Source organism: Malania oleifera, chromosome 4 (assembly GCF_029873635.1).
Source record: "Malania oleifera isolate guangnan ecotype guangnan chromosome 4, ASM2987363v1, whole genome shotgun sequence".
Classification (NCBI taxonomy): Eukaryota; Viridiplantae; Streptophyta; class Magnoliopsida; order Santalales; family Ximeniaceae; genus Malania; species Malania oleifera.
Window position 1 is genome coordinate 31,563,762 of NC_080420.1, and position 22,171 is coordinate 31,585,932.

Genomic DNA, 22,171 nt, shown 5'->3' on the forward strand with positions numbered 1-22,171 from the left:
CTTGGATATGCTCCTAATAAAAAGGGGTACGAATGTTTTAACCCTTTGACCAGGAAAATTCGTATCAGTATGGATGTTGTTTTTATAGAAAATCGGCCTTTTTTTTTGTCATAACTATCTTCAGGGGGAGAAAAAGGAAACTGAAGATGAGTTCTGGAAAACCTCTAAGCCTCTTTCAAATGTTTTCCATGACATTGACATCCACTCTTTAAAGAGTCAGGAAACCGAAACTTTAACTGGCGAAAATAATGGAAATCCTAGTCTACCTATACAAGGCATACCTGATTCACAAACAGAGGGAGAAGTACTATCAAATATTCCCTCATCTAAGCTTCGTGTTTATACCAGAAGAAGAACTCATCAAAATAATAGAGCTCTTTCTTCAAATCCAGAGTAAGGCCAATCATCATCATCTACACAATTTGGTCCTCCTTCCCATGTTCCAGGTACTTTTTCTTCTCCAGATCCTTGTTTTGATAATTCTTCTAATCTTAACCTGCCCATTGCCCTTAAAAAAGGAGTTAAAACCGATACCACACGTCCTATTTCCTACCATTTCTCCTATCATAGACTCTCTGATTCTCATAAGGCTTTTATTCAAATGTTTCTCATCTGTTTATTCCAAGAACCCTTCAGGAAGCACTAGATCACCTGGAATGGAGATTGGTTGTTCAAGAAGAGATGGATGCACTAATTGCTAACGGCACTTGGGAAATTAGTAACCTACCGGACGGGAAGAAGATTGTTGGCTGTAAATGGGTATTTACAGTAAAATTCAAGGCTGATGGGAGTATAGAAAGGTACAAAGCAAGACTTGTGGCGAAGGGGTTCGCTAAAACATATGAAATCGACTACCAGGAAACATTTTCTCTAGTAGCCAAGATGAACTTAATCCGTGTGTTGCTCTCTCTAGCAGCTCACTCTAACTGACCCTTATATCAACTAGATGTAAAGAATACCTTCTTAAATGGAGACTTAGAGGAGGAAGTCTTTATGGATCTACCGCCAGGATTTGAAGGGAAAGGTGGCAAAGGCAAGGTGTGCAGATTGAGGAAATCATTGTATGAACTCAAACAATCTCCTAGAGCTTTGTTTGAACGCTTTGGGAAGGTAGTAAAGAGTCATGGCCACAGCCAAGGTCAAGTCGATCATACTATATTCTATAGACACAAGTGAAGGTAAAATGGCTATACTTATTGTCTATGTAGATGATATAATTTTGACAGGTGATGATAGCAATGAGCTAGAGAGGAATTTGAGATCAAAGACTTAGGCAACTTGAAGTATTTTCTTGGAATGGAATTTGCAAGGTCAAAGAAAAGAATTTTTGTTTCCCAAGGCAAGTATGTACTTGATCTACTTGGAGAAATAGGTCTTCTAGGGTGCAAAGCAGCAGAAACACCTATAAAGCCGAACATAAAACTCCAACCAGCTAAGACTGACGAAGTGATCAACAGAGAGCAATACCAAAGTTTGGTAGGGAAACTCCTTTATCTCTCTCATACACGTCCTGATAACAAGCGTGGTAAGTCAAGTTATGCACTCACCAGGACCCGAGCATTTTGATGTTGTGTACAAGATTCTAAGGTACCTAAAAGAAACTCCAAGTAAAGTTTTACTATTTGGAGGACAAGGGAATTTACAGGTTGAAGTATACACTGATGCAGATTGGGCTAGAAGTGTCACTGATAGAAGATCAACTTCTGGCTATTGCACCTTTCTTGGAAGAAACCTAGTAACATGGCGTAGCAAGAAACAAAATGTGGTGGCAAGGAGTAGTGCAGAGGCAGAATTTAGGGTCATGGAATTTGTGAAGCACTATGAATCAAAAGGTTGCTGGAAGAATTAAAGGTTACTACTTCACTACCAATGAAACTGTATTGTGACAATAAAGCTGCAATAGCTATCACTCACAATCCAGTTCTTCATGATAGAACTAAACATGTGGAGGTAGACAAGCATTTTATCAAGGAGAAAATAGATGAGAGAGTAATCTGTCTGCCACATATCTCGACAACTGAGCAAGTAGCAGACATATTGACAAAGGGACTGCCGAAGAAACAATTTGAAAACTTCATTAGCAAGCTGGCCATGGAAGATATCTTCAAACCAACTTGAGGGGGGGTGTTGGAAAATTTCAAATTTGTTTAGCCAACTTTCCTATTTTTCTAAGAGAATCTCGGCTGCGAATGGGTGAATATCCTAGAATATTTAGTTTCCTTAGAAGTTAGCATCTTTGGTTCTTTCCTTCTTGGTTCTTTCCTTCTATTCTTCTATTGTACATCTATTTATATAGACTTGTACCTATGTTACAATTAATGAGAATTATTTCCACAAGAAGCTATCTCATTCTAGAGAAATAGAACTGAAAAACAAAAACCAGCAACTTATTTCATTAACATTTATAAAACTAAAAGAAATTAGAAACTTAATTAGAAAGTTATCATCTTTGCCTTTAAATCAAATAATATTATAAAAATATGATTAAAATAATAAAATTGTAAAAAAAAAAAAATGCACATTAAAAAAAATACTATAAAAATAAAATTATTATAATTAGTTTGCTTAATTGTTATACTTACAAAATTTATTTTACAATAAAAATTTTATTGAACATGACAATTGAAAAATAGTAAAAATATTTTGCAATCGGCTTTATAATTATTTTTTGAAATTTATGCATATTTTTATTTCAATTATATTTAAATTCATATGATAATTTTATTTTAATTTAAATTTAAAAGTGTATAAATTAAATTATGTAATCCAAAAAGCTATTTTTGGATGGTAAAATTTTTGACAATAGGTAGCCAAAATAACTGAAAACCATAAGTCTGGCTTTCAGTTTTTTAGCAAACAGCAGAAAACCGAAAACAAAGAACTGACAACTTAAACAAATATGTTTTTATAATCTGTTTCTTCACTGTGCAGAAACAGAAACAAAAAACAGCAATGATATCACAGAGGCCCGTATCTTTTCCCAAACCAGCAAATGAGACAACTTCTTCCCTAGAAAAATACGTACATTACGCTCCATCTACAACCCCACAAGCCTGTAAAAAAAAAAAAAAAAAACATTTCCAGAGGGCTGCCTTTTCCTTTTTCCTACCAAAACAAGCAAAAGAAACTGTCAAAAAGTCCTCCAATACCTCTGAACTCGCCCAACATTCACTTAAAATACCAAATAGCTTGTTCCATACCCTCCAAGCATATAATCACAATGAATGAACAAATGTGATGCAAATTTTGAACAATTAAAAAAAAAGAACACAGATGTCTCAAGATATAGCCTTCAAAGACCTCCTAACATGCAGCAAGTTATTGGTATTAATTCTATAAAGTGCAACCAACCAGATAAAAGCTTTGACTTTAAGGGGACTTTGGCCTTTCAAATGGATCTGTAGAGAGGAAAGGTAAATTATACCTATTCAGAAAACCACAAAAAGATTTTCAAGAGTAAACCCCTGAATGATCCAAAGACCAAGACCAACTATCCTCCTCTAAAGAAAACCGACAGTTATTCAACAAGACTAGCAAGGAGAATAGCTCTAACATCTCCCTATTGTTTAACAATCAACAAAAGTGGAAATCCCAAGAAGGCAAAGGACCACCTGAATCAACATCAAAATAAGAAATGGAATCATCCTATCCTGAGCTCAAGCGAAAAAGACATGGAAAAGAGGTGGACAAAACTACATTACACAACCAAGGATCTTTCCAAAAACGAATATTCCAACCTCTTCCAACTAGGAGTTTAATATGGGGAATGAAGAGGGGATAACTCTAAGAGATAGCTTTCCACGGCTCTCCAAAATATCATATTAGTATCCAACCCATTCTCGTTTAATCCATACTTACTTTTGACAACTAATGCCAAAAGAAAGAATTCTCTAGCCGGGTGCAATCATACCAATACTAATGCACCGGATCCCATCATAACTCCGCAATTAAGCGTGCTTGGACAATAGTACTAGGATGGGTGACCTCCTGGGAAGTCCTCGTGTTGCACCCCTCTTTAAAAATAAAATAAAAAATTCTATAGTCAAAACGGCCAAAGCCATTGAGCCAAAAGAGCTGTGTTCTTAGACAACAAATTTCCAATACCCAAACAACCCTCCTATTTAGACCTAACCACCACTCCCCAACTTACCAAATGATCCCTAAAACCCCCTACTCCCAACCACAAGAAGCCCCTCATTATCTTCCTAATCTTACTAGCAACCCCCACCATAATCTTGAAATTGAAAGAAAATATAAAGGGATACTAAAAAGACAAGTCTGGATAGTGCACAAAAGAATGAGCTAGTAACTATTAGTGGCAAGACAAGGGGTAGGAGTAGACCTAAAATATCTTAGAAGAGAAAGTGAGTAAGAATTTACTAGGCCCATAAATTGTCGAAATAATTTTCCCACAATCATGTAAATTGGCATAAGAGGGTTTCATGTGGCCAACCCCACCAAGACTTGAGGCTTTTTTTGTTGTAGATGTTGTTGTTGTTAATTATAATACTCAACAATTACATTATCAATCAACTAAAAAAAAATTCAACATTTCCATTTCTCTATTTCTACAGTGGTATTTATCATGTTAAACAAAGGGATGTATTTGTCACACAAAACAATGTCATACGCTAAATAACAACATTTTTTTAACAAAGTAATCAGCCCTGCTTCCGGAAAATAGAGAACCAAAATTTGCCTTACAAATCAGAAATACATATCATGGTTAAAAAAAAAGTGGCAGTGATACAATTAAGAAATATTGGTTGCAGTTGTAGCAAAAGCTACATAATGAATAATGGAGATACTATATTCATGAATTTGTTCATGTTAAAAAACATACAAATTCACATGTTTTAACTTCAAAATCTGACTAAGGTTTCAAATGATTTTTAGTAAGCTTTCATGAACATATGTACATCTACCCCACCCCCCTCCCTTGAGAACCCCTGATGTCATGGAAGCATTATGTACAAGTGTTACATCTAACCTCAACTTTTTTCCATCTAACTTTTCAACCTTAGGCATAAAATCTAGTCAAGAGTCCAAAGACACATAATTGTTAATATTCTCCAAGTGAAAATCAAACTTTCAATGACCTCAATCCTTGTTTTCAACCTTACTCTTATTTTTTTATCCATTATGTCCAAATATAATAGATCAAGTTTAAAGCCTACCCAAGCGCACGCATGCATAAAAATAAATAAATAAATAAATAAAAGGCTAAAAGAAACAGAGACATTCCGTATACTTACCCCCACTCATATTAGTTTGATCATTAATCAACTTTAGGAGGAATGGTAACAGGTCAGGCCAATCATCTGGCCAGTCATATTGGGCAATGGATGCCACAGCCATACTAATTGCTGTGGAGATTTTCCTGTGAGAGTCATCCAATGATAGCAAAAGATGTCTGCGTATGATTCCCTGATATAACGTAAACATGACAAAGTAAGGAATGCAATCAAATTGAATTAAGTTAAATAATCCATCAGGAAAAAAAAATTATAATAATAGTGTCTACAGATCACTAGCCATTACAAATGACAAGCACTAAAGAGTAACGTCAGTAATTCATCAGTAACTGTTAACCCATAAAAACCTAAGACCAGAATAAAAATACCCATACTGACTATCAAAGACAACCATATAGGCATATAAATATATAAGCCCAATCAAAAAATAAACTCAAAACAAAACAAAACATACAGATGTATAACTGTATAAGATCATTGGAGTAACACAAGAATAATAAAAGAGGGAAATATCAAGAAAAAAAAAACATTTTCAATACATTAGTCCTCGATGATCATGTCATTGATGGTGGGATTAGCCATAAACATGACCAAGCATGATAGCTGAATTATTCTTCACAGGAATCCCTACCATTATTAAAACAATAACCACCACCACTGTCACCAACGCCTAAGCCCCAATAAGTGAATAGAGGTAATATTTTAGTAGGTAAAAATGTAAAATTAAAAATTCGGATGACAAAAGGATCGTCGAATGTTCTGGAAGATAGATTATTACAAGTCATATTTGGCATTCAACCATCCATTTCAAAGGAAACTTGTAAAGAATTAGTACTACCTGTAGGTGGTAAAGGTCGAGTAATTGATATGTGGAGGAGCCAGAAAAGAGAGGTTCTAGTTATGATCTGTAAATAATCCATGCATATACTTCACAAAAACGTGAAATTTAAGTAGGTGATGAAATGACCATATGAATTACCACTATTCTATACAACCTGAGGCAATATCAAAAAGTTAGAGTGTGTTCAAATCTTTTTTACCACCTTAGTTCAAGTTATTCTAGTTTACATAGCCTTTCCTACAGCCTCATGTCAACTATACCATTTCTTCTCACCAGAATATTATTTGGTCTGCATTGCAAGTGCCAAAAACATCTCAGCTCCACTTCCCTTATCCCATCTCCTACAAGTGTTACTCCTAAATTCACAGCAATGTATCCATCCATTATTTTTTGTTCTAGAGTCATGCCGTTCATTCATATTTAACAGTCTCCTTCCAAGTTTCAATCACATATGGGGTCATTTAATAAAATTAAGTGTTAAATGATGCTCATCAAATCAAGTTTCGAGCTTGTCAACTAGTATCTGAATTATAAAGGTGGTCATCAAGGAAGGGAATTATGTCAGCATCAGAGGCCTTAATAGGATATTAAGAGGCACAATCAAAACACTTCTAGTTCCTTCAAAAGGACAAGATAAGTAATTACGTGCAAATTAATACCCCTTTACATTTTTTATATGCTTCTTAGTTGCCAAATTTTTATTCCTATAATACAGTTAGTAGTATAGTTGTCCATAAAAAAATAAAAATTAAAAATAGAAGTATTTTACAATCATATAATAAGCCAGACACAGTTTTCCATTTTTACCCAACCAACTCCTAGCTCTATGCATCACATTCTCAATTTCTCTTTTTGCTTGGATAATTAACCCATGATAACAAAATCTACAAATTCTACGAATTTCTTGACCATTAAGTTTAACATTTTCTTCATTAGTTTGGTGCACTTCTAATTCTCATGAAACTTGTAGATTCTAAAGCTGCTCCCCATAATTCTAGTGCACCTCCAGTTTTATCTCATCTGCATTTCTACGAACAACATACACCATCAAATCTCACAAGTTCACTTATAACTAGAGCAAAAAGATCAATTACACCTATTGTGGCTGGAAATTTTATAGTTCTCAGCCAATATCTTGACACTGATCATGAACCCATCATGCATACCCTCAATGATCACTGTTGGCCTTACAAGACTTAAAATCTTGTTATCTTGTTTTGATGCTAACAAACAAGTGGAATTTAACATATTTGTGTGAGTAATGTTATTTCAGGGCTTACATATGAGAAAGTAAGGTCCAAGTGCTCACAAGGATCAAATAAAGCTTAAATAAGTCAAAGCATGGATTTAAGATGATATATTAAACCTTGAAGAATATGAGGTCATGCATGATTTGTTGAAAGCCAAGGAATGTTTAAAATCAAAAGAGCCAAAGAAAAGCAAAGTGAGAGAGCTCAAAGAATATTAAAGCTTGAAGACCAAGAAAGGGCCAAAGCAAGTACGAAGACTTGAGCGTTTAGAATGTTAATGTCTTAAGAGTCTCTTGTAAGTGCTTTAATGTTTAAAATATCATTTGAAATATTTTGAAACTATTAGGTTAACTTCTTGGACCTAGATACCTTTTAACATACTTGGAAAATATTTTTACAAGGTCAAAAATTTTTTTAAAAAAGTTAGAATCATTTTTGAAATGAAAAGCACCAAAAAGAGTTTTTCCAAATACTGTCAGTTTTTATACATCCACATTGAGGTGAATTTTTCTCTATCAAAAACTCCTTATTTTAAAATGTGTTCAACATGAAAATTGTAGGATTTTCTCTTAGCTTTCTTTTGACACCAAGAACACCTAATTTGGAGTTATACAGAAAAAGTTATGAGAAAAATACTGAAGCGGGGTCATAGCTGTCAGCCAACCGAACACTGTTCACGGGAGGCACTTCAGCTGACTGAACAGCACACAAAACCACTTCAGACATCTGAAGAATAAGCTCAGACGTCTGAAGATTTTTTGGGACAAAACTGAAACAGGCAGTAGCTGTTCAGACGTTTGAACTCGACACTTCAGACATTTGAACTCGACACTTCAGACATCTGAACCCACTCTTCAGTCATCTAACCCTGTGTCCAGTTCATTTTTTAAAAGGTTTCAGGAACTTCAGATGACTGAACTTGACTCTTCAGTCATCTGAACACTGTTCAACGGACAAATTTTTTAAAATCTAATATTTTAAATTATAACCGTTTGAGCTCCAAATTTTCTAACAACTTGGGAAATTCTCTAAGGAAACTTTAACAACAAGGAAACTTGTTTGAAAGCCTATAAATACATGGTTTTGCAAATCAAAACACACCAAGAAATGAAAAATCTATTTGAGAAACTGAAAGCACTCTTGTTCTTCCAAAGTTCTCTTGCTCACTCATTGCAAATCTCTTTTGCTGAGATATTTTGAAGTGCTAATCCTTTCTCTTCTGAATTCCTACCATTAATCCTTATCTAAGAAGGATATTGGTGAATTCTACACTTGAGCTTCATTCTATTTCATATTGATATTTTACATTGAAGTATATAGTGTTGAACTTGTACTAACTTGCTCTTTGTGAGAGTATATTTGTACGCATATTATATCTTATTTCTTGTAGTTCTTTGACGTTCCAAGGATTGTTTGCATCATTGGCTAAGCAAGGGGATATTGCTTAGAGAGGCGGGCTCTAGCCTAAAGGAGTGACCAAACGAGGGCACATCGTTTGGAGAGGCGGTCTCTAGCCTAAGTGAAGGAGTGTTTGAGCGTGGGATATCGCTTGTAATCAGGTTTTGTTCCACCCGTCAACAGAACAGGTTTATTGAATCCTTGGGTGGTTTGCCAAAGACGAGGTTGAGACTGGGTATAAGCCGAACCTCGTAAAAATTCTGTCTCACTCTCTCTTTCCCTATTCTTTATTTTCAGTTCATATACAACTGCGTGGATGTTTTTAAATATCTAAATTATACATATTACGTATATTTGGAAATCAAGTAAACTTAAAGTCCAATTTTGATTTGGGTTGCGGAAACCGAAAGGGAGTACGTTGGTTACACCATATCTTGCGGAAACCATATAGGAGTACGTTACTTGGTTAACATCCCAAAGATAAATTTACCAAAAGTTTATTTGAGTTCTAAATATTTGGAAAGAGTGATTGGATTCATTTATACAGGGCTTTACATCAGCAAGCATAAATTCTCATTCACTGCTGGGCTTGGTTCAAATTTGGCTAAAATCAACAAACAACCATTTTGAGTTTTTATATTAAATAAGTACTGAATACTTTATATCTTTGTTTGGTTGTTTGTTGTTTAACTTGTACTTGGCAAATAAATTGATTATTTGGCTTGAAGATATCGTTTAATTGATTGGTTGTTTAATTGTGTTATTGATTGGATAAAAGTTCTTGATTGATTAAAGAATTAAACAAACAAGTCAAGAATTGGTTAAAAGAAATAAAGGAAGTTTAAGGTATCTTAAAAGGAATTAAAAGAAATTTTTAGAATCCAATTCACCCCCCCTCTTGGGAAGCTATTCCTAATTTCAATCACCAATACCTACTCCCTTCTTTTCTAGAGCCCACCATAAAACTGCCCCGGGTACACAATGAAACAAAATCAAGCCCAATGGTAGAAAATAGATATTCTAAAGAGGCTTAGGTTCATACAGAGGCATTCTGAATTGTTTTTTGACATGGAAAACACCAGGAGAAACCTCTGAAATTACAATAAAATCTGAGAACACTGTATGACCACAAGAACTAGTCATTATTATTTGGATGGAGGTGACTAATATCCAAAAAGTGGAATATTCAAAGAAGAACATAAGCTCAGACCATAGGCCTACAGGCTCAGGCCAAGGCTTAGAGGGCATTTGACAAAATTAAGCATTAAATGCTGAATGCTAAATCCAGTTTTGAATCAGTGAACTGGGATTAGATCCAAAGTGAACCGCTGAATACTGAATAGTTCAAGTCATTTGGCAAAGATCTAAATATGGATTTTTTTACTATTTAACCCTTAAATATTTTCATGAGAACTTTAAAAAAATATAAAAAAACCTAAAAACAGAAAAAATTTTAATTATACTAAATAAAGAAGAAGAAGAAGAAGAAGAAGAAGAAGAAGAAGTAGAATGTATAAGTACTGGCTATTATTGCATAAAAATAAAAAATAAAAATCTAAAACATTAAAAAATTACAGATCACTTCTTGACCGGTGAAAGAAGCGGCAGCAGCATCAATCATATTTATGCCCTAAATTAACATAAATACAATCCCCATATTTCATATTATCAAATCAATTGAAAGAATTTCAGGTTTGCATCAAATCTAATGCTCCAAGCTCACAGCAAAGGCCATGATGCAGGTTGTGGCAAAGACATGATGGATGTTGAGGGGGTAGGATGATGGGAGGCAATGGCGGCAGTGGTTTGGGAATATGATGGCAGGCAGTACCAGAGGTTGTTGTGGGAGACTGGCAGAAGCATGGTGGGAGGCAGTAGCAGAGGCTCCGGATCTGGTGGAAGGCAGTGGTGGTGGGAGGTAATTATGGGAAGGGAAGCAATGGTCTAAGCATAGCCACAGAAGAAACAGGGTTGAGAGAGAGAGAGAGAGCAGTGGTTGTGCAGGAAGAGGAGAAGAGAGGGTTTGGGGAATTTGTCATTTTGTCCTTTCTCTAAGGGCATGTGTTTCCAAAAATTGAAAAAATCTGGTGCTGACCAAATCAGCAAAGGGAGAAAGTGCTAGTTCAGTCAGAGCAGATTCAGATGCTATTTAGATATCAAACAAACTGGTCCAGTTGACCGAACATTGGACCCTTAAGAGTCTAGCATCTATTTAGAGGCTATTAACAGCAAACAAACACCCCATTAGTGACAAGAAATATCATTCTTGTCACTGCAACAAAGTAGGGGACCTAACAAAACCCTTTCTTTTATACGAAAGCAGGTAAAGCTGTAATTGTCTTCAAGCCTACGAAGGATCATGATTGTTGGGGTATGGCATCTAACTGAATTTCCCAAATGACCAAATTTTATAAATATCTTTTTTTAAAAGAAAAAGAAACTTATCGAAAAGCATTAGAAAAATATGCAAAAAAAGATAACTGAACTTTAGTAATATATTTAACAGTACTAAAAATACATTAAATCAGAAGCTGAGAATTTAAGGTTTCTGAAATATAATATTCACAGTTAGCAGTATTTTAGATGTAAAACAATATGTATCCCCAAAATGCGTCATATGACTCATATCCTGACTTTATGTTTCACTATCACTGCTAGACGGAAAAATAAAAAATAAAGTCTGGAGTGAAATGTTTGCAGGTATCACAATATCAACAACATTTTTGCACTACAACATCAAATTTTTTATACAAGTTCAATCGTGCATTCATCAAAACAACATATTATCATGAGGTGCACCAATTTAGAGGTCATCTATTCCACTCTAGTAAGTTTTAATTCCCTTTACTGGAAAGCAGTTCTTTATTTACTTGGGTTTCACCAATTTTGACATGAACTGATAATGAAATCGATTCCTAAATAGTAACACAAATAATTGCCTCACTCACAAATCAGACACCCCACTGCTGGTACATTTCAAACTTAGTTTCCTACCAGGTTTTTTTTTTTTTTTTTTTTTTTTTGTGGATAAACAAAGAATTGTATTAAAGGAATAAAGGACTACAATCAAGTAAACAGAAAAGGAAAAGGGAAAAAACCAGGGAGTACAAGGTATCCTCCCATTTCAATAAGAGTTTTCCTCCAGGAATTTCAGTAACAAGACTTTCCTAATTTTTGCAACTTAAATGCCTTCAACCCAGACTCAGGCATGTTTCCCATCCATGCAAGTTCCATCTTCTGCCGCATTATTACATAGAAAATCATAGATGATCATAATCCCAGCTTTATTGACTAGTCCAAAAAATATTCTGCAATATTAATCTGAAAACTCAAGTCATAGTACTGTACAGAATGCCAAGTTTTGTCCATAGTGAAAAAGTGTAGGACATGATTTTTAGTTATAAGAGTGTATTGCTTCGAAAAAAAAGGCACCAAGGGTATGTTACAAATTTCCCAAACTCTAAACAGCATATGCAAAAGAATATTATTTAAAGTTGGTACAAGCAATTCTCCCCCCCCCCCCCCATCCCCACCTTCAAAATCCCTCCTGCTTCTTTCCCCCCAAAATCTCTAACAACAAAGGGACACTGGTCCAAATTTTACTTAAATTATGATTGCAGCCCTCTCTTTTCCAGCAATACAAGAATGGGATTCTGTTTGGCATTACCATGCAACATTGATCCATCACATAAGAGACTACACAGATCCCTGGTTAGAGAACAGATAGGCACCAGGGGGTTCGTACTTTCCCATCTGTTTACTTATGTAGCACCAACTCACAAGGATTATTCCTCTTCTCAAATTTTCACCTGTAAGGATAGACTCCCAAGCAGCTCCCTAAGCAAAAAAGGCTATCCCTTTGGGTCTCTGGCTCCACGAACAGCTTTCAAGGGAAACATTTAGGGGATGGTATCAATGTCAGATTTTAACTAAAAATACAATTGCATCATGAATGTCCTGCTGCCTCACCCATGGTTAGTTATCCAACATAATGAATAAATTCACCAATTGTAACCTCAATCAGAGTTGGAAATCTAAATTCTGACACACATCTGCTAAAAATTACATGAATTAACATGAATCAATGCATCAAATTAAAAAATAAAAAATAAAAAACTAGCAATAGCAAAGACACAAAATGTCATTGTTAACAATGGTACTGTTTAAACTTCAAACAGGTAATGGTATGTGTAACGGCAACAGTTGCAATGTAACCACCAAACATGCTATGTAACAGACAGTTGAACACCACATTCTTTAATTCCTTTTCTTAACATTAGAAAACTTGCTAAAACAACATACAAGCGAACATGCTTCAACCCTAAAACTTCACAATTAATGTTTTGAATGATTTTTAGTAAACTTTAATCACCATACTACAGCTAGAATGTTATTTTCAATCTGGGTTTTAAGCTGCTACAAGCAAGAAAATCGTTGTAAGTTATTATTACTTTTCACAACCTTATTGAGTATATATGTAATGACATTAATCAGTAATAATACAATGAACTGCTAACAATCTAAAATATTCATAATTCATAGCACAAGTCATAACACTAGCACATACTAATAATGCTAAATGACCAAAATAACCATCAACAGCTTTATGATAATGACATATTTTTCCTATACAAACTATCAAATTCTTCTATTATAGCTATTCTATTCTTAGGAATGGGTACTCCATGAACCAAAAGTAAACTAAATCCCTAAACTACAAAACTCTAATGTTAATCATGATGCATAAACATAGAAGATACTCCGTACAAAAAACTGTTAAAGCAATAAAAGTTCAAAAAATTAAAAGGTATCACAAGGTGAGAAAGAAGGGGAAAGAGACATATAAACTAGCTAGATCTAAGGAAAGAAAGTGCAAAGATTAATGTAATGTAAATGCATAAAGGATGTGAATGAAAATGTCTTGGTAAAAGAGGCAGAAATAAAAGAGATGGCAAAGATACTTTAATAATTTGTTAAATGAAAACCAAATTGAAAACATAAACCAAGAAGTGACAATGACGAAAAGACTAAAAATATAACATTTATTCACAAAATTAGTCTTTGAAATTAAGATGGCTTTAGAAAAGATGACAAGTGAGAAATGTATAGGACCAAATAACATCCCAATTGAAGCTTGGAAAAGTCTAGGAGATAAAGGAAGTATATGGTTAACTAATCTATTCAGAATGATCAAAAAAACCAAAAAAAAATGCCAAAGAAATGGAGAAATAGCACATTAATACCTACATACAAAAAAAAGGTAATATTCAAAATTGTAATAACTATCGTGGAAGTAAGCTTGATTCATGCAATGAAACTAAGGGAAGAGGAAATTGAACAAAAAATAAGAACAGAAATAAGGGTCTCAAAGAATCAATTGGTTTTATGCAAGTGAGATTGATGATAGAAGCTATTTATCTTCTAAGGAAATTAATGAAAAAGTTCATAAAAAAGAAAAAGAGCTCACATATGGTTTTTATTGACTAAGAAAAAGCATAGGAAAGTTCTTTGGTGGGTTTTAGAAAAAAAGGGTGTACGCAATACATTTACTAATGTTATTAAGGATATGTATGATAAAGTAATGACTAGCGTTAGGATTCTAGAAGGAGAGTCTACAGAATTCCCATCACAATAGGTGTACGTCAAGGTTCAACTTTAAGCCCGTATTTGTTTGCTTTAGTGAATGATGAACGCATAAAGAATATCCAGAATGAAATTCCTTGGTGTATGTTGTTTGAAGACAATGTTGTTTTGATTGATGAAAATAGGAGTGGGGTAGAATCTAAGTTAGAACTTCGGAGAACAACTTTAGAGTTTAGAGGTCTTAGACTCCAAGTATAAGTAGAAATAACACATAATATACAAAATGTAATTTCAGCCATATAAGGAGGAATTTTGACAATAAGATTAAACTTGATAATCAAGAAATCAACAAGACTAATAGACTTTGATATCTTGGATATATTATGCAAGCAGAAAAAGAAATTGACAGGTTGTAGTACATAGAGTTAAAGCAGGTTGGATAAAATGGAGAAGTGCTTTGGGTGTGCTATGTGATTGTAGAACATCAATGAAATTAAAAAGGAAGCTCTATATAATGGCTACAAAACCTATCATACTGTATGGATCAGAATGCTAGACAACTAAGAAACAACATAATCAAAAAGTTGAAGTTGTCGAAATGTGAGTGCTAAGAAGGATGAGTGGTATTACATCAAAGGACAAATTAAAGATTGAACATATTCACAATAAATTAGGTATAGCAATGATAGAAGATAAGATAAAGCAGTGGTGGCTTATATGGTTTAGGCATTTGAAACACAGAACAAGGAGGGCACCAATAAGGAGGAGTGAGTTAGTCATTGTTAATGGTACTAGAAGGGGCAATGGGTGGACCTAAATTAACTTGGAATAAGTTAATGAGGAAAAATTTAATAGATCTTAAGTTAGTTAAGGAAAACGCCCTCGATCCTATGAATTGGCGGAAAAGGATTCATATAGTTGACCTCACATTGTGTGAATTAAGGTTGATTGTTATTGTTTTGTTGTTGCAAGGTGGGAAATATGATGCAAGAATATTTCCATGACAAATAGGGAATTGAAGAGACTGGAATGCTCAATCAACCATGACAAGCTAGGAGGGTACTCTGATGTGGGAGAAGTTGGAAGCAGCCAGGTTGGTGATATCCTTTGTTGAGGAAGTTAATCTCTTCGAAAGGAAGGGGACTAAATGACAAAACAAAAAGATCTATAATCAGATTGTTCCTTAATGACTAGAAAGGAGATGTTATTTGCTTTCAAGAAACAAAGGTGAATTCCATGGATGGCAAATTGGTTAACAGTTTATAGGGAGTTTTAAAATTGTAAATGGGTTGCGTTAAATGCAACAGATAATACGGGAAGTATTCTCATTATTTGGAATGACATGGTTGTGGAATTGTTGGATTAGTCCATTGATACCTTCTTGGTCACTTGTTTGTTCAAGAGTCTTGAAGATAATTTCATTTGGAACTTTATCGTAGTCTATGGCCTAGTTGAAGGGCCTTCCAGACATCTTTTGTGGAAAGAACTTGCCAAAAATAAAGAAAACTGGGATAATATGTGAGTCATTGAGGGTGATTATAACATGATCCCTTATCCTCAAGAAAGGAATGGGACTTCCTCTAAATCATTTGCATGAAGGAGTTTCATGATTTCATCAATGCTTATCATGGTATTAAATAATGGCCGTTACGTAACGGAAAATCATCTCTCCGATACCGTTACAGCCCGCATTAGCGGTGAGCAGAAAATTCACATGCGTAACAGCCATTACAGAACCGTAACGGCCCATAACGGCCGTTACACTAAAGTTACAACTCGTAACGTCCGTTACGACACATTACAGCCGACAGCCCCTTACTCTACTGTGTACCTTCCTTATCTCCTCAAATCTGCTCCATTTTGTGTGTTTCTCTCCACCATCTAGCTTAGATCTCCTCATTTGAAGCCTCCAAAGAAACGAAAGCAGCTTCGAAGCTTCGATTTGTTGTGTTGTTCCCTCTTTCACTCTTCATCTCTTTCGTACAGCTTCAAAATCCCCAAAATCAGCTTCGATTTTTGCCTTGAAGATGTTCTTCGCAGTTCGCAGCCATCGCAGGTCAGCTGACTGGCAGTTCGTCTTGAAGGTGTTTGATTTTTCCCTTGAAGGTGTTTCAATTTTTCCCACTTCATCAGTTCGTCTCCTTTGTCCAGTGTAAGAACCCAAGAATCAGCTTCCAATCTACGATTTGTAGCTTGAAGGAGCTGTGCTCAGCAGGTCGCCTCCATTCGCAGGCTCGCAGTCGCAGCTCCGAAAATTAGTTTTGAAGCCTTCGATTCCCCCAAATTTTGGGGGCTTGCAGGTTGCAGCTCTCTCGCAGCTTCGGTGGGGACTCGGGACTGGGGAGTGGGTATGTTTCTTCAGTTCTTCTACTTCATTGGTTAATGTAATTGTAAATTACCAATTTATTCTAAATTAATAATTTAGTTTATTTTATAATTTCAGTTTATATTTATTATTTAATTAGTATGCAAATTTATAAATGATTATATAAGTAGAATTTATTAATTAAAATAAAAAAATTAGTATAAAATTATTAAAACATAAAATTTATAAAGTTACTTAGAGAGTTAGAGTACAGATTTAGGAAAAAATTATTGATTAATATTCTACATAATTATTTTTTTTAACTACCTTGACTATTAATAATTTAATATTAGATCTAAAATTTATAATAAATCCTAAGTTTTACACAATTAGTCAAGTCTCAAGTGACTCAAGTACACTACCATTTAAATAATTAAATTGTAAGATTTACAATTCCATATTTATTTTTTTAAATTGTAAATTGTAATATAAATTATTGTATTGTAATATAAATTATTGGGTCTATTGACTCATTTTAAGTAACTTTATGTCTTTAATCAATTGATTCTTCATTTTAATTACATTTCTATATCTTTTTTACCCATTAAACTAATGCAAACTTTAAAAAAATATGCCTTTTTTTGTAAGCAGCGCACTAAAATTAATATAAAAATCATAATTCCCATTAAAAAGCATTTGTAGGTTGAATAAAGGTTGTCAAAATTCATTAAAAATCATGCATTAATGGATTTCATGCTTATTTTTCGATTGTGGCATGGTTGTGCATGCGTGAAAAAAATTCACAACCGTTATGCCCGCTTTCCGTTACGTAACACCTGCGTCTCTCGCTTCCCGCGACAGTTACGCGACGTTACCCACTACCGCGATTTCGAACCATGATGCTTATGCTCTTAATTGACTTCCCTCTCATTGGTGGCCCTTTCATGCGATCAAACTCAATGTCACACTCTAGGAATGATAGATTCTTAATTTCCTCTAATTAAGAGGACACTTCACGAAAATTAACCAATCCTTGCTTCCACACCCTATCTGACACCACTTCCCAATCCTTATTGATAAAGGGCGAGTCAAGTGGGAGCCAACCCCTTTCCATTTTGAGAACAAGTGGTTTAAACATGAAGAGTTTGATGAAAAAGTTAAGAAATGGTGGCTTGAGTTGCAAGTTGAAGGGAAGGCCAGCTTTGTGGTTGCCTCAAGCTGAAATTGCTCAAAGAAAAATTGAAATGGTGGAACAAAAATGTTTTTGGCAACATCGCTGCGAGAAAAAAGGAGTTTCTTGACAATATTGAGTTGGATGATAAGGAAATCGGCGAGGATCTTAATACTGAAAGTAGGACTAAAAGGTTAGCTCTCAAAGAGCTTTTGCCCATATCATCTCTTTAGAAGAAGTTGCTTGGAGGCAAAAATCTAGGGCTCTTTGGTTGAAGTAGGGGGACAAAAATACCAATTTCTTCCATTGCACAACTAATGCGCACCATAGATTTCATATGATAACAAGAGTAGAAGTGGAGGGAGAGATGTTGGTGGATGAGGGAGAAATCAAGACTTGCATTTACAACTTTTTAAAGACCTTGTACAGAGAAACAGAGCCTTGGAGACCAACAACTGATGGTATTATGTTTAGAAACCTGATCCTCTACACAGCCTAGTGTCTAAAGAGGCCTTTTGAGGAAGAGGAAATTATTCAAGCTCTTACGAGTTGCAACAAGGATAAAGCGCCCAGCCCGAATGACTTTAATATGGCTTTCCTCCAAAGGAGCTGGGATTTTTTCAGGCAGGACATCATTAGGGTTTTTGAAGACTTCCAATAGGACCGGCAATTTTATGTCCAATATCAACTCAACCATTATCTCCTTGATTCCTAAGGACCTGTTTGGTATCGTTGTTGTTTTCTGCTTTCTGCTTTTTGTTTCTCCACAATGAAGAAACAGATTATAAAAATGGGTTTATTTATGTTGTCAATTTTCTGTTTCTATTGCCAATTTTCAACTATTTGCCAAAAAACTGAAAACCAAATTTTATGGTTTTTAATTGTTTTAGCAACCTGTTGCCAAAAATTTTAATATCCATAAATAGTTTTTTTGGATTAAATTATTCATTTTATACTTTTAAATTAAAATCAAAATTAATGATCATATGAATTTAAATATAATTAAAATAAAAACATACATAAATTTCAAAAAATAATAATAAAGCCAATTACAAAATACTTTTACTATTTTTCAATTGTCATGTCTAATAAAATTTTTATTGTAAAGTAAATTTTGAAAGTAGAATAATTAAGTAAAATAATTATAATAAATTTTATTTTTATTATAGAAATTTTTTTAATGTGTGTAATTTGAAATTTTATTATTTTAATCATATTTTTATAATATTATCTAATTTAAAGATGAAAAAGAGCATTTTTTAATTAAGTTTTTATTGATACTAGTTTTATAAATGTCAACCAAATAGGTTGCTGGTATCTAATTTTTAGTTTCTGTCTCTGATTTTTTAATCATTTCTTATTTTCGTTTCTCTAATTTTTTCCAATGATATCAAACGGTCCCTAAGAAACTAGGGCTTGCCACATCAAAGATTTCACCCAATCAGCTTAGTTGGTAGCTTATACAAAATCCTATCCAAAGTCCTAGCAACTAGGTTCAAACATGCAATCTCAAAAGTTGTCAAAAAGCACCAGCACACCTTATTGCAAGTAGGTAAATCATGGATGTCACTTTTATAGCCAATGAAGTTGTTGATGCCTAGATGAAGGGCAAAGAATAGAGGAGCAATGTGTGAGCTCAATATTGAGAAGGCTTTTGACGACGTTAACTGGAGTTTTCTATTGTACATTCTTACAAGAATGGGTTTTGGGGAATCATGGTATAAATGGATCCGACAGTGTATATCAACATCTTTTTTGGTTATGGTTAATGGCTACCCTATTGATTTCTTCATATTGTTTCATGGTCCAAGGCAAGGTGACCCCTTTTCCCCCCTTCTGTTTATCATGGCCATGGAAGTGTTGAGTCTTATGATATAACTAATGCAAATGAAAGCAGCCTTCTAAAGGGTCCTAGCATTGGAAGGAACAATGATTCCATGGAAATGACCACCTTTTTGTAGGTGACACCGTCATCTTTTGTGAGGATGAGTTTGAGCAAATTCTTAATCTTAGATGCATCCTCCTCGATTTCAAAGCAATTTCAAGCTTAAAAATGAATCTACGCAAAAGTGAAATCATTCCATTGGGGACTAGCAATCATGGCCCTTTGCTTGCAAGTATCCTTGGTTATAAACTCGGTGCCTTCCCTATCACTTATCTTGGCCTCCTTTGGAAGCAAATTTTAAGGACAAGGGTATTCAGGATCCCATTCTTGACAGTTTCAGAAGGAAACTCGCTAGTTGAAAACAGAACTTTTTGTCAAAAGGTGGCAAACTCACTTTCATTACAAGTACCATGTCTAATCTGCTAGTTTACTTCATGTCTCTTTTCCTTATCCCTAATATAGCAACCAAAAGATTAGCGGGTATCCCAAGAAGATTCCTTTGGGGGAACACGAGTGAAGTTTTCAAATATCATCTCGTTAAATGGGGAATGGTTAAACAACCTTTACAAAAGGGTGTCCTTGGCCTCAGATCCCTCATTATCTTTAATAAGGCCCCTTTGGGGAAATGGCTTCAGAGATTCATGACTAAGAAAAATCACCTCTAAAAGGATATCATTGCTGTCAAGCATGGTCTCTATTATAATGGTTGGACCTCAAAAGTTTTGAAGGAAGCTCACAATATAGTTGTTTGGAGATATATTAGAAGGGCATGAGACCTTCTTCTCTTTCATCTACTCTCTTGTGGGGAACGGAGCTGATGTGTTCTTTTGGCATGATATTTGGTGCAGTAGTTCACAACTCAGCTCCTCTTTGCCTTCCATCTTCAGACTTGTGAACAACAAAGATGCCCTTATTAGCCAACACATGAGTTCACCAATAAAGGGATTTTTTTGGATATTCCATTGAATAGAAATGTTTTTTGATTGGGAACTTGATACTCTTAAAAGATTTTTTCAGTAGTCTCCATAAGTCTCATTGTCAGACCAATTTCAATGAGCCCTAATGGGTTTTGAGGAAAGACGGGAACTTCACTGTCAGGTTTTTCTATAAACACCTTAGTTCCCCAGCTGGGAGCAACACTAACTTCCCTTGGAAGCTAATTAGGAAAATGGATACCCCTTCAAAGGTTGCCTTTTTCACATGGGAAGCTACTCTTGGAAAAAACCTTACTGTAGACAATCTTCAGAAAAAAGTTCTCCCTCTCGTCAATAGATGCTTTTTATGTTTGGAGCAAGGGGAATCAATTGATCACATCCTCCAATATTGTCATGGACGAAGAAATTGTGGAACTTAGCCATCTCCATTGTAAATCAGACGTGGGTTACTGCAGCTACAGAGAGAAGTGAATTGCAAGAAGGGAGAAGATCTTTCTCCTTCATTCCCCTTGCTATTTTTTGGGTGATGTGGAGATAAAGGAACAGAAAAACCTTTGAAGGAATTATCTCTCCTATTCAGGCTATCGTGGACCGTTGGATTGCTATGATCTCTAGCTTACATTCTAGTCTAGTTGAAAAGGATCCATTTGAAATCCTTGATTTCCTTGATACTCTTCAGTAAGAGATGTTTCTCTCTCGTTGTTTCTTTGTACTTTAGTGGCATCCCCTTGGTGCTTTTTTATATAATTTCTCTTTGATGATCATAAAAAAATTATGCAAGAATATTTTGTTTCTGTATCTATATAATTTTAGAAAAATGTCTTCTCAATTTAACAGGAATAATTGTTAATATTTTGTGGCGAAAATCATGCAATCATTCTCTTGGTTCGCCTTCTTTCCAACGAACAACGAGAATGCGTGCATGATTTTGGAAGTGTGCTACATTTGCAATTATATGTTGCATTTGATAAGCGCAATAGAGTGGAGCTATGTTCTTAGCTTCGCTTTGGTGTTCTACTAATAGTATTTTCAAAAAAGTGCATTGTCCTCCTCTTATTCTTTCTTGCCCCTTCATAATTAGTGTATAAACACGTGCACACACACATATATATTATACGCAAGTATTATAAGTTCTTTTTTATGACAAAAGAAGAATCTTATTCATAGACTAGGAATTTACAACCAAGAGACTAAGACATCTCCTTAGCAAAGGGTGGAAAAATCCAAACAAGGAAATAGAGAAAAATCAAAAACTAAAAAAGAACAAATAAAACCAGCACCATCTAACAATCAAACAAATACTGCCAACCGCTCTGAATATCTGAAAAGTTCACCCCCTTAAAATTCCCATAACCCACACACCAAAGAGAAGCCAAATAGTGTATCCTTGCCCAAACCAGTAAATAAAGCAATTTCTTCCATGAAAGAATATGCACATTAAGCCCCATCCACAGCCCCAAAAAAATTGCAAAGAAAGCACATTTCCAAAGCACTGCCCTTTCCATTTTGGTGCCAAAACCAACAAAAGAAACTGCCAAAAAGTCCTCC

The 22,171-nt window shown here is 34.8% G+C and overlaps 1 protein-coding gene and 1 pseudogene across 1 annotated transcript in view; one reads left to right on the top strand and one right to left on the bottom strand.

The window, feature by feature from the left end:
* LOC131154215 (uncharacterized) overlaps positions 1–22,171 on the bottom strand; it is a 92,054-nt gene that overhangs the window by 59,269 nt on the left and 10,614 nt on the right. The window contains exon 4 of the mRNA XM_058106835.1: positions 5,256–5,427. Coding sequence (XP_057962818.1) covers positions 5,256–5,427 — 172 coding nt within the window. The remainder of the gene's footprint in view (positions 1–5,255; positions 5,428–22,171) is intronic.
* LOC131154728 (5S ribosomal RNA) lies at positions 3,897–4,012 on the top strand (annotated as a pseudogene).